The 20308-nt window shown below is 43.9% G+C and overlaps 1 protein-coding gene across 10 annotated transcripts in view; it reads left to right on the forward strand.

The window, feature by feature from the left end:
• The window catches only part of LOC126199361 (transcriptional enhancer factor TEF-1), an 835913-nt gene that overhangs the window by 747551 nt on the left and 68054 nt on the right, over window positions 1-20308 (forward strand). For all 10 annotated transcript variants that reach the window (XM_049936232.1, XM_049936230.1, XM_049936227.1 and 7 more), the window contains one exon: window positions 9762-9900. In XM_049936232.1, coding sequence (XP_049792189.1) covers window positions 9762-9900 — 139 coding nt within the window. The remainder of the gene's footprint in view (window positions 1-9761; window positions 9901-20308) is intronic.

The raw sequence follows: 20308 nt of genomic DNA on the forward strand, positions 1-20308 counted from the left end.
GCATTGGAACCGATTGCCACCCCACGCCATGAAGCCTGTGTATCGTGGCGAATACATTCTGGAATAGGCCGCTCACAAGGTCTACGCCCTACACGTGTACGTCCATCACTCGTATGCAGAGAGAACCTGGCCTCGTAACTGCAGACAAGAGAGCGCCGTTCCACTCTGCAGTCGACTCTTTCACGACAAAAGAACGGCAGCGCTTGACGGTGTCGTGATGTCAGTGGTAGTCTGGTCAGGGTAACAGGTGATTTTAGTTCTGTTGTAACCTAGAATTAATGTTACAAAAAACTGTTCACCTCCAAACTCAGCACAGTTGCTGCGTGCCGAGTCAAAACAGAGGGTGCACAGACAGGTGTCCTGAGCGCTATCTCGTCTCGCCGATGACCGAGAGAAATGCATCACAAACACTATAAATTCTCAGTATGCACATACGAGGTGTGGCTAGAAAAAAACCGGACTAGTACTGGTGAAACAATAAAACGAACGCAATAAGGCTGAAAGTCGCGTGGCCGGTCACGTGACTCTCGCTCCGCCTACTGCTCGAGTTTCATCTGCCTCCTGCACTCAGTCTGCCCGTGGCGTCTGTTTTAAGTAGTTGACGTTTTGTCTGTGCGTCGGAAAATGTTGAGTGTACAGAAAGAACAGCGTGTTAACATCAAATTTTGTTTCAAACTAGGAAAATCTGCAAGTGAAACGTTTGTAATGTTACAACAAGTGTACGGCGATGATTGTTTATCGCGAACACAAGTGTTTGAGTGGTTTAAACGATTTAAAGATGGCCGCGAAGACACCAGTGATGACACTCGCACTGGCAGACCATTGTCAGCAAAAACTGATGCAAACATTGAAAAAATCGGTAAATTGGGTACCAGAGGGACAAACAGTGAATCAGCATTACTACATTAGCGTCCTGGCTACCCTACGTGAGCGAGTACGGAGAAAACGGAACGATTTGTGGAGAAAAAAGTCATGGATCCTTCTCCAAGACAATGCCCCAGCTCACAGTGCGTTGTCAGTGAAGACGTTTTTGGCAAAACACAACATTCCCATCTTAGATCATCCACCCTACTCACCTGATTTGGCCCCCTGTGACTTTTTTTCTTTTCCCTAAAGTCAAGTTAGCTTTGAAAGGAACTAGATTTGAGACTGTTGAAGCAGTAAAAGAAAAAGCGACGGAAGTAATGTATGGACTTACCGAAAATGATCTGCAGCATTGCTATGAACAGTAGAAAATTCGTATGGAGCGGTGTAGAGTCCGAGGAGGAGAGTACATTGAAGGAGATAACATGAAATTGTAAATAATTGTAAATAAATGTTTTTTCCTGCATCAGTCCGGTTTTTTCCTAGCCGCATCTCGTATACCATGGTGTCACTGAACACATTACTTCAGGGTGTTTGAGGATGTTGCATTTTTTTTCCGACAGTTTATTTTTGGTATAAGACACCTGTAGCCTCCAGCAGCTCGTTACAAAGGAACTACATTTAATTTGATTTCTTGTCCCCATTTATCTTTGTACCTGTATTGCACTGAAAATATCTGCACAGCAGTACAAATGTTGGTATGCGTTGTGTGCCTTGCTTGGGAATAAACTTTTTCTGTTCACTCATAGCATTTACTATTCACCCTTTACAGCCTAAATTTTATGTTACATTATAAAAAAAATTATTTTTTTCTTCTAGCAACACATTAAACATGACTTCAAATATTTTGTTAATTAGGGAACATTATTTTAAATGTGTCGTTACGGACGTGTTTGGTGCTGCCTTCTAGTGATCTAGTTTACAAACTAGAACGCGATGGTGTCATGTGGAACCATTAGTCTTTCGTGGATACTGTTGATGAAATATGTAAAAGCTATTACTGGTCCGCCGGCCGGGGTGGTCGAGCGGTTCTAGGCGCTACAGTCTGGAATCGCGCGACCGCTACGGTCGCAGGTTCGAATCCTGCCTCGGGCATGGATGTGTGTGATGTCCTTAGGTTAGTTAGGGTTAAGTTGTTCTAAGTTCTAGGGGACTGATGACGACAGCAGTTAAGTCCCATAGTGCTTAGAGCCATTTGATTTATTACGGGTCCAAATGGAAGAGTTAACAACGGTAATCCCCATGGGCGTACAAAAAGGATAGAAAAAATATTTTCACAAACCAGGATGTCATACTGCCGTGCCAGACCGTTAGATGTAGCGGTTCAGCATCAGTTCGAAGAAAATATAAGTGCCCCTCCTCCTCCCCATTTCAGGTCGTAGGTACGCTCTTGGTAATGTCCAATTTACTCTTCGCCCTCAACCTCCCATTCAATTGGCCGATATGCACTTCATGTGTAGGTTCACTGAACGGAATGAAAGAGACACTATGCTGGGCTGCTTCCGCATGCGACAGCAGCCAAATCACAGAACTTCTACAGATGACGGTGTAGTAATACTATCTATGTCTTGTGGTGTATGTTTAAGTGATATTACAGGTTTTTTGACTGTTATGAAGGTATTTTCAGAGGAACGGAATTTGAGATAACTTAATTATGATACTAGATTTGTTATTACCATCTAACGAGCTATCGGGAGATCACTGGTCTGCTATAGAAAAGTACTCATAAAATATCCCAGAACATCCTACGACATTTTGTTGATGCAGTTCGGGTTCAGCCTGTATTTACTAAGGATGACCTCGAAATTCATGAGAAAGTTACATTTAGCCGTGGAATACAAGTGAAAATTAGCGTAACTATCTAAAGTGTTCTGGGAGAGTGCAGTGTACCTCGTAAAGGACATGGCTCGTAGGACTCTAGTGCAACAAATTCTAGAGCAGGGGAGGGTAATAATTTGGTTCGGGGGCCACTTTGTGGAAGCAGAGGTTAGCGTAGGTCCGCACCTTTAAAAATGACTGCATGCATTAGTTAGTTTTGCATTTCAAAAAAGGTATAAATTGTTACGTAAAAATTCTGTCTTGGCTGGCCGCACAAAAACCGTTAGCGGGTCGCTATTTGCCCACAACGGTTCTAGTGTATTGCTTCAACGTGTCGAGTCTTTATCGAGTAGATGTGGTAGCAGACATCCAATGAATTCTAGAATCTTTGTAATATATCTGCTTCTTAATAATGAAGATCCTTAGAATATAAATTACGTGCATTTTAATAAGCACTTGTCATATAATGGTTATGCCAGTTATTCTAGGCTGTACTTTCACTGATGACACCTACTGGTGAAATTGTTTCCTTTTTACAATGTCGAACTTCCTTTGTTATTGGGGCAGTGATGGCGTTACAGAGTAGGAAGTGAAAAGATACTCTTTATCGATTTTAATAGATATGTCCTTATTTTTACTGCGTTGTCGCTACGTATTCCTTCTAATATATCTTACATCCTATGTTTCATGACACAGATGTGATAGTAGGGATTCTCCTGAAACATGTCATGATACAGGTATGATGATATTGTTTTGGCGATCAAGACAAGTGTTTTTACAGATTATTGTCAATATAGTCACTGATCTCCTTAAGGGATCATTGTCTTACGTCTCAAAACTAACCATTTCATTTAATGCCGTCCTTGCACGGGACATGTTTCTCATCCTTTAACACGCCACACGAGGTTTACATCGTGGCTGGTGCAGTAGTGCACGCTTAAAAGCAGGCTGTTGTGTCACACAGAATTGTGGCTCCTCGTGATTTGCGACCCCAGAACTCTACAGTGGCAGTTGTCAGCTATATCTGGCTTGCAAATCGCAGGGTTTGTTTTTCAAAAACGGAAGTGCGTAAATTTGCTATGTTAGCTCTACTACAACGCACATGTCAGTCTGCAGTACACGTAAATAAAAATTCAATAACTATGAACATGACATGAAACGAAAAGGGAAGTTCCACGTCCAGTCAGTAAAGGCATCGGCTTTGAAAGCTTCCATTATAAATATTGCGACACAAATTTAAAGTATTCTTCCATGTAAGATAAAATTTGTTTCAGCAGTTTCACTTTTTAGTGAAATCCTGTGGCCGTTGTGAATAGATCACGGTTTCTGTTCAGTTGCATAACTTTCAGAACATTTGAAATTACTATCGAACTAAATATCAACATAGAAAGCAGTCTAGCATTTGTTGATCCATGTTCCCTGGCGTGATAAATTTTTACAAACATACTTGTGAGAGTGATTGGGGGGGGGGGGGGAGAGAGAGAGAGAGAGAGAGAGAGAGAGAGAGAGAGAGAGAGAGAGCCCTTATAAGTGCATAACACGGACTGTTCCAGCACACACTTCACTTGAATGAACTAGTAAGGCCCAGAATCTTGTAGAAAAACGAAGGTGAATGGTGTGAACGGGAAGCAACTGCATTTGACTTCACACTCCTTGTTTCCACCCACTACTCAATGGTGATGAATAGTCTGTAAGTTTTTCAAGTTTCTGGTTTCCGCAGCACGACTACTGAATAACATGAATTTTTTTTTCAAGTTTCTGCTGCGTCAGTACGTCATTAACTCCATATCTATACAAGACGAGTCCCGTTTCGGCAGTTATGCCGTTTTCAAGTGATCTTGCAATATTAATGATGGGTGCAGATTTTTGTATAAAATTCTAAAAGTATATGTTGAATGGCTTACATCTGTGTTGGTATTTACTTCCTTGCGTTTTAAGTGTTACAGTACAGCATCCTGGAGTGATTTGCTGAGATTATTTCTCAATTTTTGTGCTGTCACAATCAGTCAGAAATGTATGTATGGTACCCACTTTGGTATTTGCAACTACATTCATTTGACAGGAAAGCTTACTTCATGAAAAATCAATGGTAACAGCTACATTACTAAGATAGTATTATTCTCTGTCCCCTTCTCTCTTGTTTATGTTTATGTGGTTATACACTTCAAGTTCATCCAGGATATTCAATATGGTTTGTTTGCATAGATGATGTAAAATTTTGACTGTTTTTTCTTTTCGTTCTGCTTTGTATTTTTGATTGTGTAGGTGCATGTAAAATTTAGATAGATTACTTTCATAATTTCGAGTTGTTCTTTGAATCTAACTGTGGAGTTCCTGTGCGTTTGTCCAATGTAGACTTGATTACAATTATCGAGAAAATTGGGGTTTTAGTCTTTTCTGATTGCACTTTAAAAGTAAGAGTTAATGTGAGAAAATAGCATTTTCACCATAGCCTTTTCAATATATGTAGTTCTTTATGAGCATAGCCCAAAATTCACAAAGATTGCATTCCAGTATGGTCTACAATTAATTGTATTGATTGTCCAACCTGTATTCTAAGTAAGAAACAAAATACGTTAATAAGCAAATGTTTACATCCAAATATGGGCATCACCTAAAAACGACGAAATCCAGTATGGCATTTCCATTGTGACGTAAACATGACCTTTCATCTGATTGGCCACGCTCCTCTCCATGAAGCAAAAATTGGACGTCTGTTATTCCGTCTGTCACGCTACAGAATGCTGAAGCTGAAAGCCCATGTTGTGAAGCCACACAACTACCAGCTCCTTCGTCTACGAATGTTTTGTCATCCCATGAAAGGATGGCTTAACAGATCTTCCGAGTCCTTTGCCACCATCTTTGTCAAACTGAATCTTCGTATTGGTGCTTGTTTTTAAACAAAATGGGAACATTATTGCGTCTTGAAGATTCTCATATCTTTCGGAAGCTGAACATATTATTAATACTCAGACATTTTTTGTACCAAAATTGTTTGTCAAAAGCAATTCTTCCGATGCTTCCCATATTGTAAAGAAATCACATGATGCAGGTAAGATCAATCGCGGTTCACGGTATTGCTCTTCGACTCTAGATACAAAAGGGTCCCAAACAGTGCACATTTTGTGCTATAAGTTACTAGATCTGTACGACCTGCGTGTGAAATACGTGGTATCAACTAATTGCTGAAGGAATGCTCAGTCTTCACTTATTTTTAAAAACAGTTCATGAGTAAACAAAAAGAAATTCTGTAGAATCTCTATTGACACCACAGGTACAGCAAGTATTGGAGTTCGTTGGAGTTCGAGTCTCGGTCGGGCACACAGTTTTAATCTGCCAGGAAGTTTCATATCAGCGCACACTCCGCTGCAGAGTGAAAATCTCATTCTGGAAACATCCCCCAGGCTGTGGCCAAGCCATGTCTCCGCAATATCCTTTCTTTCAGGAGTGCTAGTTCTGCAAGGTTCGCAGGAGAGCTTCTGTAAAGTTTGGAAGGTAGGAGACGAGGTACTGGCAGAAGTAAAGCTGTGAGTACCGGGCGTGAGTCGTGCTTCGGTAGCTCAGTTGGTAGAGCACTTGTCCGCGAAAGGCAATGGTCCCGAGTTCGAGTCTCGGTCGGGAACACAGTTTTAATCTGCCAGGAAGTTTCATATCAGCGCACACTCCGCTGCAGAGTGAAAATCTCATATTGGATGCAGTGTTTAGAAACTTCACACTGTCCCAGAGTACGGTGTTCTTTTATGGTACACTTTTTGAAGCGTCAGTAGCTGAAATTCCATTAAATTAATGGGAGATTGATTTTTAATCTCCGATATTCATTTAAAGGCGTACCGCAATCCCCTCCTCTACCGCAGTTCTCACTAAAGAAGAGGAGGAATACCATAATTTCTGCGTCCTCTACTCGGACTTGGGCGTCGATGCTTAACCGCGTTTCAGTTGTAGCTGTTAAGTGATCAGTTTGGCAGGTACACATTTTGAACATCGTGTGTTCACCATTGAAGGCAGCTTGTACAGCCGGTAACGATGCAGTGACGTTCGTCAAGTAATTCATTAAAAAGTGAACGTTTAGAGAGGTTCATTTAGAAATCAGAATTGGGGAAATGGAAGAGACTCCAATTGGTTATAATTATCAGTAAGTATTTCTTTCTAAAGGCAGTTTTCAGAATCTTAATCTTGGATAGCGAACAAGGAGTACATTTTATTGGAACATAATAATAATTTATTGTGGCTCAAAGGCTCTGCGTAACTCTTTCAATTGGACACGACTTCGATTATTTGTCTGCCCACAATCTGCTCCAATAATCCTATCGGAGAAAGTAAAAGTACGGTTTATTGGGTGAACCAACTTGGTTTCGTGTTTAGAAAGCTTCAACAACAGATCAAAGAACTTGATAGACGAAGTTTGAGAGTAGCCCTAAAAATCGATTGCAATAAGAATAAAATAATTTATAGCCAACATATCGAAAAGAAAATAGTATAAATCGACAATGAAGTGAAACCGTTGACGAGTTTTAATATCAGTTGAAGACCAAACACCACGGACGGCGAACGAAATAAACGAAAGAGTAAAAATGGCGTGGAGTGCTTTTGATAAAATAAGTAGCCTTGCAAGTTCGGAGACTGCGGTGGCGCTCGACTCGGAGGGAAGCCTGTTCGAATTCTGGTTGTGGAAAATTTTGACTTCCGGTATTTGACCGACAAGGAGAAAAAAGCTGGTGACGTGAGGTTCCTGATCACCTACAATTTGCACCATTGTTCTGGATTAAATTCCAAACTCTCCGCATTGTATCATGAAGTGAGGGCAAGTCAGCCGCACGACAGAGATACACTCTCGAAACTTCACAACAGGTCTCAGGAAGGCAAAAACAAACTACCTCCACTACAGTCTTGCCTAGAACGGCGATGCAGGCTTATTGCATCTGCCCCTGCCCTTGTTACCTGAATGTGGGACTATTTTGATGTGTCAACTTGCCAATTGCTAAGAGAGACAGGACTGCAAATAAGTGTACCAGGGTGCAGCCTGGGGTGGAAGAGAGGGAGGGAGGTGGCGCACTGGACTCACATTCGGGAGGTTGGTTCAAACGCCCATTCAGACGTAGAGTTTCTCTGGTTTCCCTAATTGTCTTACCGAAAAACGTCTGTAATGAAGCCATAGTCGACGGGTCTTTCTTATCGGAAGACGTATATAATGATGACTGTAATGAAAATTAAATGAGGGAGGGTGGGACGTTCACCTCAGGAATAGATCTTGGATGGACTAAGGAATTTCTTTGCCGGATTTCAAGAGGTAACAAAATACCAAAGTGACGACCCGATGGATCGTGTGTAAATGCTATTAGAAAACGTACAGGAGCAACTGGGATACATGCAGCTGAAAATAGCAATTCACGGAAAAGGTTTTCATCCGACGGCGGGTGTCAAGTACTAACCAATAAACCGAAACTTAATAGCGTATTGCTCCAAGCGTCAACGCAGTACAGAGCAATCCTGTGTGGCATGGAATCGACAATTGCTTGGTAGTAGGTTCCTGGAAATTTGCGCCAACAGATGTCTACGCGTAGACCATGCAATTCCCCGCAAATTACTGTCCTGTTATGGCCTTACCTTCTATCAATGAGATATTCACTGGGAAGGTTTCTCGTAGGGACTACATTATTTTAGTAGGATCCACATCAGTACGTTTTCTTTAATTGGCTGCATCAGGCCAGTGAGCAGGCTGCTCGGCGTCACTTTTCGAAAGTGTTCACTGGTTTAGAGGTAATGAAACATTTTATCAGATATATTTAAAATAGATCACTACGAACATCAGTTACATAGCAAGAACATAATAAGATGAAAAGGAAACGCTTGTCGGTGGTATGTGCGTTCACTGCTGACACCGGTTCGCGTCCCAGTTGTATTCCATCGGATCCAAATCAGATGAATTTGGTGACCGACACATAAACATGACTTCCTCTCATGCTCTTCAGATCACTTAGCACTAGTCTGGCCTTGGGAAACGGGCAGCTATCGTGCTAGAAGATACCATCACGATCTGAGAAGACATCTCAAGCATGAAGGGGTGCAGATAGTGTGCAATAATGTTCACACAGTCCACAGCCGTCGTGGTAACTTCAGTTACTACCACAGGTGTCGTGGAAGCCTAGGTGAAATGTCTCCCATAGCACATACTGCCCGCACCGGCCTCTCTCCTGACATGTCTCAAGCAGTCTTTCGCCTGGATGATGAAGTATCCGCACATGACCATCGACGTGGTGTGACAAGAAACGTGTTTCATCTGACCAGGCGACACATTTCAATTGATCCACGATCCAGTCTCGATGATCCCGCCCTCAATGCAGTCGTAAATGACGATATCGTCGGATAAAATCGGAGCACTTAGGGTGTCATCTGCTATGCATCCCCATGTTCAACAGTGTGCTCCGAAACATTTGTGATTTTACTAGCATTGTGCTACGTCGTTAAGATGTGCTTAGACAGCTGGTGCCACCATACCTCCGGAAACCTACTCATGACTGGTGGAAATGATGCCACGCATTGTCGCTGGTGGACCAACACAGCGTTAAATAGGTGGACATAATGCGGTGGCTCATCAGCCTATACTAAACAAAATAAGAGACAGGATTTATCCGCTTACTATGCTTTCACTCATGATCTATTTTCCAATTTGTTCCTTGATTCTCTGCTCCTTGTGTAGGTTCATAATTAGCCTCCTTTCTCTCTAGCTAAAATTGTACTCGATCGAACGCTTTTTCCAGGCGAACATAGAAAGTGTGAACTTCTCTGCTCTTCTCGATATATTGATCTTAATAATGCTTTGTATCTTTGCGTCTCTTCGTCTTGTTCTAAAAGCATATTGTTCGTCTGTAAAGGTACCTTTTTTGCTTATATTCTCCTGGTCAGCACACTCATTAACACTTTTCTTCCATGTGGCATTAGGCTGATGGCCACGAAGATGATAAGAGTTCCTCGGTGTGCTGTTTTGCGCCGTCGGTACTGCGGTGAGTGTTCGCAATGTGTACAAAATGCTGCGCGCGTTGCAGCAGTGCGCCGCGGATGACGAGCTGCCGGTGTTGCAGGATGACAAGGACCTGTCGGCGGCGGACGCGGAGGGCGTCTGGAGCCCCGACATCGAGCAGAGCTTCCAGGAGGCGCTCGCCATCTACCCGCCCTGCGGACGCCGCAAAATCATCCTCTCCGACGAGGGCAAGATGTACGGTATGTCGCAGTCTACTGCCTGCTTTTGCTTGCCTCCTATCACTTGTCATTATTTTCCTCAACTTACAGCCCATAGTGCCACCGTTTTAGACGAACCCTTTGTGCGAGAGCCGTTCAATAAGTAATGCGACACATTTTTTCCTCGGCTAGTTTCGATTGAAAAAATACGGAATTTGCTGTCGGACATTGTGCAGTATTCCCGCTTCAGCTCAGATCCGATAGGTGGCGGTGTGCTATTGTAGCTTTCAAAAAGGTTTCTATAACGGAGGTCAGCAGAGAGCTGTCATTCTTTTTCGGAAAACCAAGAGCGTCACAGATATTCACAGGCTCTTGCAGAATGTCTACGGTCACCATGGTGAGTCGTTTGACGAGTCGTCTGTCATCATCTAGAAAGGGTCGCTTAGACCTGTAGGATCTCCTGCGTGGCGGCGGCCACACACAGCTGTGACTCCTGCAATGTTGGAACGTGCGGACACACTCATTCCAGGCGATCGGTGGATCGTAATCCAAGAACTCACTGCTAACCTGGACGTCTCTGTTGGTAGCAGTGACACACTCGTTCACCTGTTGAAGTGCACAAACGTGTGTGCGCATTGGGTGCCTTGCCGCCCAACAGAAGACCGTAAACAGCAACGAAGGTCCGTCTGTGCGGAACTGGTTGCGCGTTACGATGTTGATCGTGACAATTTAAAATAGTCACAGGCGGTGAAACATGGATTCATCACATCGAAACAAAAACGAAACTGCAATCCTTGGAATTGCGCCACACCATCTCTCCTCCGAAGAAAAAGTCCAAAGCCGCACCCTCAGCTGATAGAGCCATGGCGACCGTCTTATGGGACTCTGAAGGAGTTACTCTGTTTGCTGTCCTCCCTCATGGTGCAACGATAAGCTCTGAAGTGTTTTGTGCTATCCTTAGGAAATTACAGAAACGATTTCAGCGTAGTTCGTCGTCACAAAAATGCAAACGAACTTCTACATGACAACACAAGGAGTCACGCAAGTCGGCGCTTTCGAGAGGAGCTCAAAAACTTCGTTGCACTGTTCTTCCTCGTCCACCCTATAGCTCGTATCTCGAGCCTTCCGACTTCCAGCTGTTTGTCCCAATGAAGGATGCACGCCACGGGAAGCACTACAAGGATGATGGGGAGGTTATTGATGCAGCAAGACGTTGGCTCCGACGTCGACCGGTAGCGTGGTACCGTCCGGGTATACAGGCTTTCCTAGTAGAGTGGCGTATAGCCGATGCATTGAACGGAGATAATGTTGAAAAATAGGGTTATGTAGCCAAAATAGTGGGTAATATATACACTACTGGCCATTAAAACTGCTACACCAAGAAGATGACGTGCTACAGACGCGAAATTTAACTGACAGGAAGAAGATGCTGTGATTTGCAAATGATTAGCTTTTCAGAGCATTCACACAAGGTTGGCGCCGATGACGACACCTACAACGTGCTGACATGAGGAAAGTTTCCAACCGATTTCTCATACACAAACAGCAGTTGACTGGCGTTGCCTGGTGAAACGTTGTTGCGATGCCTCGTGTAAGGAGGAGAAATGCGTACCATCACGTTTCCGACTTTGATAAAGGTCGGATTGTAGCCTACCGCGATTGCGGTTTATCGTATCGCGACATTACTGCTCGCGTTGGTCGAGATCCAATGACTGTTAGCAGAATATGGAATCGGTGGGTTCATGAGGGTAATACGGAACGTCGTGCTGGATCCCAACGGCCTCGTATCACTAGCAGTCGAGATGGCAGGCATCTTATCCGCATGGCTGTAACGGATCGTACAGCCACGTCTCGATCCCTGAGTCAACAGATGGGGACGTTTGCAAGACAGCATCCATCTGCACGAACAGTTCGACGACGTTTGCAGCAGCGTGGACTATCAGCTCGAAGACCATGGCTGCGGTTACCCTTGACGCTGCATCACAGACAGGAGCGCCTGCGATGGTGTACTCAACGACGAACTTGGGTGCAGGAATGGCAAAACGTCATTTTTTCGGATGAATGCAGGTTCTGTTTACAGCATCATGATGGTCGCATCCGTGTTTGCCGACATCGCGGTGAACGCACATTGGAAGCGTGTATTCGTCATCGCCATACTGGTGTATCACCCGGCGTGGTGGTATGGGATGCCATTGGTTACACGTCTCGGTCACCTCTTGTTCGCATTGGCGGCACTTTGAACAGTGGACGTTAGATTTCAGATGTGTTACGACCCGTGGCTCTACCCGTCATTCGATCCCTGCGAAACCCTACATTTCAGCACAGGATAATGCACGACCGCATGTTGCAGGTCCTGTACGGGCCTTTCTGTATACAGAAAATGTTCGAGTGCTGCCCTGGCCAGCACATTCTCCAGATCTCTCACCAATTGAAAATGTCTGGTCAATGGTGGCCGAGCAACTGGCTCCTCACAATACGCCAGCCACTACTCTTGATGAACTGTGGTATCGTGTTGCAGCTGCATGGGCAGCTGTACTTGTACACGCCACCCAAGCTCTGTTTGACTCAATGCCCAGGCGTATCAAGGCCGTTATTACGGCCAGAGGTGGTGGTTCTGGGTACTGATTTCTCAGGCTCTATGCACCCAAATTGTGTGAAAATGTAATCACATGTCAGTTCTAGTGTAATATATTTGTCCAATGAATACCCGTTTATCATCTGCATTTCTTCTTGGTGTAGCAATTTTCATGGCCAGTAGTGTAATATAGTGTGATGGAACCCTGAATAAAACCAACCTGCTTTCAGAAAAAAAGGTGTTGCTTGATTCCTGAACGCCCCTCGTATGTATTAAAATTTTTCTTGTAGTGAGAGACCTTCTCTGTCCCCAGTCATCCTTTTTACTCATGTCTGATTTATTTATTTTGTGTCAGGAACACACAGAAGAAAAGTATAAGCTCATCCGTCAATATGTCATCCGCCTTTAAAAGAGCACACTGGTCTCTGTGGTGCTGTAGATGGCGCAGAACTCGCACTAGGCGGGCTTGTGCCCTGTCGATACGGATTCAGGTCACTGCACTGAAGTGGTGTGTTTGTGCCAGTCGGTTGCGGAATAATATGGGTCGACGTAGAGACGTGACAGAATGATGCACTCATGCCCACACCGTGAATGATCTTGCCCAATTTGTTGGTGGATCACTGCGGACTGTCTAACGTGGCTACACGGAAAGTATACAATTCGCAGCTGTGTAACACGGCTTCAGAACAGTGGCTGTAAAATGTTCCTAACCGATAGAGTAAACACCTCATAACAGCCACTCCAGAAGAGCTGGTTGCCCGTGAAACACATGGTTCTTTTGAGCGCGTTAAGACAATGATTAACACGGAGGTGCCAGATGTGCATCAACGTAAACGGACGATATTTTCAACAACGCCCCTAACAATGGCAGTTTGAACAGTCTCTGTACATCCCTATCGTTAAAACCCTCATGGATCTCTGGCGGGGAAACGGTGCAATTGTGAAATTTTTGTCACAGGAAAAGTGTTTATCTCATCTGAATACTCTAATATTGTGTTTACTTAGTTCTTTTTACACCCTAAATAGCGTGCCGTTTGCAGCCATTTATCACGGTGTCAGAACGGTGACCGTAAAAAGATCTTCACCTATAGGGACTGGGGCCGTGTAAATTAGAATTATTTTCAAACCAAACTGCTGCTGTCAGTGAGTGCAGGTTCCTCTCAACCCGCTTCCGAGCGAACACTGCGAAGGGAACTGAATGCAATGGATATTTGGAGTCGGGTACCCCATAAACGGCCATTGCATCTAAGCCGCACATCTGTATTGGACCAAACGTCACACGAAATGAACAGTATAGGCGTGTAGTGTGGTCCGGCCACTCGCCCGTTTTCCGCTATTCGAGCCATGTCATGCAAGCGTCGATTGCACCGTTGGCCGATTGTCTTGTTAACCCACAGTGTTTGTAGGACATACTTCAGGCCGGATGTGGTTCTGGAATGTTGTGGGTATTTTTCGTACCAAGACTCTGGCCTAATCACTAGACCATGTTCATGGACCAGAATAGTTATTCCAACCAAGTGTTAACTAACTTTTCTTCTAAACCTTCATGATCAGTATCAGTTTTCAAAAGACGAAAACACCCTTGTTCACAGGGCAGTTTGCATAGTTCCTGATTTGAAGGTAACGCAAACATCTTATCGCACCTTGATTGGCGTGTTAAATCTTGTACAAAATATTGGGGCCCATTTGGAACAGTGGAGGAGTCAACATCCGCTCAATTTGATTGATCGGTTCATCAGTTAATCGCTTCTCCTGGATACGGCATACCTGAAGAAACTTGTTACTCCCTTCCTGGCTGAACTGAAGCCATTATGAAGGCTAGTGGCGGTGTTCCCCGGTATTAACGTGAAGTCTCCAAGTGTGGCAGTTTCTTTGTCCGGTGTGCTTATGTGCTAGTATTAAGACAAATGAGGCAAAAACACACGGCCAACACTCGCACTCGCACAAGCTCGTAAAAACAAGTATAAGCCCAGTATCGGCCCACATTGTGTGAATTAGTGATTCCCGTTATTAGACCACACTCGAAACATATCTCTCCTAGCGGCCATTTCGTGTGTGTGTGTGTGTGTGTGTGTGTGTGTGTGTGTGTGTGTGTGTGTGTGTGTGTGTGTGTGTGTGAAATGCGCTGTAGTTAGTTCATAGATCTCGCTTATTTTCATTCCTTCTTCCGCACCAGCTAGTAGCTTTTCTTGAGGCTGCATCTAAAGCTGGGGGGGGGGGTCTCGTCTGTACTCTGTTCATCTCCCGATCACCTGGTGTAAACCAACGCAAACACGTTGATTGGTCAGAAGCCTTAGCACGCGTACACTGGTGTTACGCTCTTCCAAGAGCGTGTCAGAAGGGTCTGCTCAGATCACATTTCGCCACATTTTGTGTAAGAGCATGTGAAGTGAACTACTGAGCACAAATTGTGTGAAAAACTGTGTGGAAACAATACATTGAATAGCCATTGATCGAGACACCAACCAGACACGCAACAGGACGAAAATATTTTGCAGATGACATGCTGTCAAAAAAACGACGAAAAAGAGCACAAAAACCAGTGTATAATAATGCAGTTAATTTAGCGATGTAATTTTAAGAAATAAAAATTTGACACACAGAAGATGACACATAGGTGTAGAAACATGTCTGGTTAGATAAAAAATAAACAAATTATGTTTGCATAAGGTTGATTTTCAAAACAACCCAATTTCAGATCCCAAACACGCAATAACATCAAGAGGAAGTTTCATATCAGCGCACACTCCGCTGCAGAGTGAAAATCTCATTCTGGAAACATCAAGAGGAGTTTCAAACCTTAGTAAAATGAGTATGCTCACTGATACTTCATGCACCGTGTACGTGTGTGTGTGTGTGTGTGTGTGTGTGTGTGTGTGTGTGTGTGTGTAGCAGTCACTCCTCGCCAGGTGACGCTGTTATCGCCTGGACTGGTCTATATTGATCGTAGGTCGGTGGTCATAGTGTGTAGTATATGTCATTGTTCTTTCGTAAATGAGAACATGGGTGTCGAATTGAAGGGCGAGGAATTTACATTGTGCAATTAAAAACGTTTGGCGGGAGGTAAAACATTCTTATGTGAAAAGACGCTTTGTAATTCAGGAGGTGCTCGTGGCTCCAGTAGACTTCCCTTTCCAAGCACGTCTTCAGCTGTCGTAAAGACTAATCTAAGAGAACTGATATTGGTAAGACAATAGTGTCGTTTTAACTCATTGGCGCTGTCCTGAAGGGAGGTAAGTTGAAACACGTCAAATATCTGAGAACTACGTTCGTAGTGAGACAGGAGAGAAGGTGGTGATTCCGAAGTTCCAGGAAATGATTGCGGACGTATATTTCATTGTCGTCGTAGGATGCGGTCCATTTATTCTGCCACTTCCTCAGTAAGTGTTCCGTGTCCTGTAACGGGTCGTTAAGCACCAAGCGCGCTGCTCCCACCGTCCAGCGAGGAGGTAATTGCGGATTGTAGAAACGTCACCTGTCCGAATAGCGAGTCAGAGGTCCCTGCTAACCATACCTCTGGGAGTCGCAAACTCATGGAACTGAGTCGAAGATTACTTTAACACTAACATCATTGAACTATTTTGATAAAATGCATCAACTTATATACCATGAGCTACACAGAAATACGAATATTGGTTTGCGAGACCGATAATCGAGCATTCAACAGTGCCATTTCATATAGAGAGGAAGCAACAAATGTATGCATGCCTATGCCGATAACGAAGAAGCACTTTGTATACGCTGAAGTAGAAAAAGATTAATTTTGCATTTTATGCACAAATACGAAAAACGACCTGTCTGACAGGGGTGATATTTTTATGATGATCGTAAGTTATGTCGATCTTTAAACATAGAAATTCTCGGAATCAGCAGTAAGTCGTGGAAGCAACTACAATTGCAACATATCAAGGCAAGAGGTACTCTTAATCTTCTTACCCTACTCACGGTTGCATCTGGTACACCTGGTCGATCGGTACCAACTTTTCTGTTTACCTAGACAACGAGCGTCCCCAGTTGTCGGTGTAAACCGAAAATTCTCTGTTTACGTAGCGTTTCTTTTCCATGATTACTTCCCAATTCACACTGCACTGATGTAACAGATAAACATCTTGGATATTCGAACGCACAAAAACGCCATATGGTCAAGGCACAGCAATCTTAATGCCAACTGGTGGGCACAATGCAAATTCGGTGAGTTTACGTATTCATTCATCAGTCATATTTGTACATGTAGTACTTTGCAGAATATAGAATTCTGAAATGAATAAATCATTTATGACAGTCCTCCACTTCCGATATGAACATCAATTTTCCCCCGAGGCTTTGTCTTCAGCATATACTTTAAGGATACTTTTGCATTCCTGCTGACAATGTGTTCAGACCACCAGTAAAAAGGTTTGCTCAGAAAACAAATGCAGAGTGCAAGATGTCACCAAGAATACAAAGAGCGCGCAAGAGGCCTGAGTGCCATTCGTTCTCTCTCTTACTACCAATTGTCAGTTATTGTGTGGTACGCAGAACGAGACCTCATGCAAAAATTGGTACCTCAAGAGCGCACCACAAGTAAAGACAGTCGCTGCCAAAGGCAGCAAGGCCGGCCGGTGTGGCCGTGCGGTTCTAGGCGCTTCAGTCTGGAACCGCGTCACCGCTGCGGTCGCAGGTTCGAATCCTGCCTCGGGCATGGATGTGTGTGTGTTGTCCTTAGGTTAGTTAGGTTTAATTAGTTCTAAGTTCTAGGCGACTGATGACCTCAGAAGTTGAGTCGCATAGTGCTCAGAGCCATTTGAACCATTTTTTTTGCCAACGATGAACAAGTTTTCTGAAGCCTTCACGGAAGAAGTCGACACTGTTTCCGCATCCACAGTCTCACAGTTCTCTCAATGTCTTCACCAGAAGCATAATGTTGTCCCCGTAGATCATCTTTCATTATCGGGAACAGATGGAAGTCAGACGGTGCTAAATCTGGACTGTATGGGAGGAAGCCGTACGGTGGTGAAATTCAGTCTCTGACGTTCTGCTGTGGTGGCACGTGAAGTGTGTCATGCTGCAGGAAAACGTTTCCCTTTTCCTTTCGGACCCTTGATAGCCGTCGTTTCAGAATTCACAGCGTTGTGATGTAAGTATCTGAGTTTATTGTTGTTCCACGTTCAAGGAAATCAACATGGATAACACCATGTGCGTCCCAGAACACTGTGGCCATGATTTTTCCAGCTGGGGGATGCGTCTTGAATTTCTTTTTCTGGGGCGAGTCTTTGTCGATATTCCATAGACTGACATTTCGTCTCCTGTCACAATTGAATGGAGAAATGCGTCACGCTTTCATTTCAGGAGTCAGCATCCAGGGTACCCATCGTTCACAGATCTTCCGATAGCCAAGCAAAGCAATACTGTGACCCACACGTTCTTGTGAAATGCCGATTGTGCTTGCAATTTCTCTCTGAGTGATACGACGATCGTCCTGAATCAGTCTGTCAACATTTTACTTGTGAAACTCGGTGGTTACTGTCAAAGGACGTCCAACTCTTTGTTTGTCACGCAGGTCAGATGTTCTCGCCTCAACATCTTTAAATTTACTCGCCCATTGACCAAATGTATGTGCTGATCCTAACGAAGAATAGGCAGTCAACAACTGCATGCGCAGAGTGATTAGGCATTGAATACAATACAATTTGGCAGCTGGTACTTCGGTGTTTGACAATTCTGCCTGACGATTTTTAAAGTAAAAAGGATAATAATTTGAAACATGCAGTGTTAATCTCTTACATGAATGAATAGACTGTGACCATCGAAAAGTGCGAGAAAATTATCCGTTGTAGGAGGCAGAAATGCACATCTAATTTGATCTTGAATAAATGTATGTGAATGTACGATTGATTACTTCTGAAAAGCCTGAAAGCATAAAAGATACTAAGATGACACTGTTAATACAGAACGCCGGTAAGAATTTGAAGCCGCTGGAACAAACATAAGGCGTTTACCGTCTGGAAGAAACAATTTTCGGAGTGAGAAAAGAACATTCTCACAAAATGGGACAGCGCGGAGAGCAGCGCCGGGGCGAGGTACTTAACGAGGCAAGTTGTAGAGGGCAGCCACGACACATCGTTACAAGGCCGACGTGCTCGCTGGTCGCAGAACAATCGATGCCAGTCGCCAGCGCAAATTCATTCCAGTCACGCTTTGTGTCAACTCGTTTCCACCAAGTCATGTACATCGAAGTGACAAACGTCATGGGATACCGATATGCACGTGTACGGATGACGGTAGTATCGCGTACGCAAGGTATAAAATAGCAGTGCATTGGCGGCCCTTCATTTGCACTCTGGTAATTCGTGTAAAAGTGTTTCCGACGTAATTACAGCCGCACGTCGGGAATTGACAGACACTGAACGCGGAATAGTAGTCGAAGCTAGATGCTTGGCGCACTCCATTTCCGAAATTGTTAGGGAATTCCATATTCAGAAATCCGCAGTGTCAAGAGTTTGTCGAAAATACCAAATTTCAGACGTTCCCTTTCACAACGGACAACACAGTGGCCGACGGGCTTCACTTAACGACCGAGAGCATTGGAGTTTGAGTTGTCGGTGCTAACAGACAAGCAACAATGTTTGAAATAACTGCGCAGAAATCAGTGTGGAACGTACGTCGAACGTATCCTTTAGGATAGTGCGGTGAAATATGGGCTAACAGCACGACAACTCTGCAGCGCCTCTCCTGTGCTTGTGACCATACAGGGTGGACCCTAGAGAAATAGAATACCGTGACTTGGTCAGATTAGTACCGATTTCAGTTGATAAGAGCTGATGTTAGGGTTTGATTGTGGCGCAGACCCCACGAAGCAATGGACCCAAGTTGACATCAAGGCATTGTGCAAGCCAATAGCGGCTCCATTATGGTGTCGGCTGTGTTTACATGGAATGAACGGGTTCCTCTGGATTTTCAGCTACTTGGAAACCATTTGCAACCATTCATGGACTTCATGTTCCCAAAAAACGATGTCATACCATCAGGCCCAAATTGTCAGCGATTGGTTTGAAGAACAGTCTGGAGAATTCTAGCGAATGATTTAGCCAACCACATCGCCCAACATGAATCTCTCCGAACATTTGTGGGGCATAATCGAGAGGCAGTTCGTGCTCAAATCCTGGACTGGCAACATTTTCGCAATTATGTAAGGCTATAGGGGCAATATGGTCCATTATTTCTGCAGGCGGCTTCCAATGTCTTGTTGAGCCAATGCCATGTCCAACTGCTGCTCAACGCCGGGCTAAAGAAGATCCGACACGATGTTAGGAGGTATCCCATGACTTTTGTCACATCAGTGTACTCTCTTGATACGAACCTATAGCAACAAACGGCGTCTGGTTTTTATTTCAGGTAGTCCGTCACTAGCGATTCAACAGTGTGATAACCACTAATGATCAAAGTGGACGTGGTTAACTCTCGGACGTACTTTTTATCAAGTTATTTACTTGAGAAACTGAAGCATTTGGTCGATAATCTGAGCATTTTTGTGCATGATTCAAGACCGTTTTTAGAAATATTACACACGGTAAAGATATCCACGACTGACATTGTGATGAACTTGGGCGCGAAATCCTGGTAGCATACTTCTATAATATGGAGATCATTGTGAGTAATGTTGCTCCTGATGCGGCCTAATAGAATTTTATTTGCGTTTGAGCTTTTTAAAAAATAAGGGAGAATTTGACGGACAATCTGATGGTTTTGCTTTTGGTTCCCCCTCGTCGCCACTTTGATGGAGCATTTTGGTCAACAGGCCCTGACACATTTGTGATATATTCACACAGTGAATAGGATCCTTTTCTTAAATTACTTCATCTGAAAATAAATTTTACCTTGGAGATCGTGAGAGGC

This window comes from Schistocerca nitens, chromosome 8, assembly GCF_023898315.1.
Source record: "Schistocerca nitens isolate TAMUIC-IGC-003100 chromosome 8, iqSchNite1.1, whole genome shotgun sequence".
Lineage (NCBI taxonomy): Eukaryota > Metazoa > Arthropoda > Insecta > Orthoptera > Acrididae > Schistocerca > Schistocerca nitens.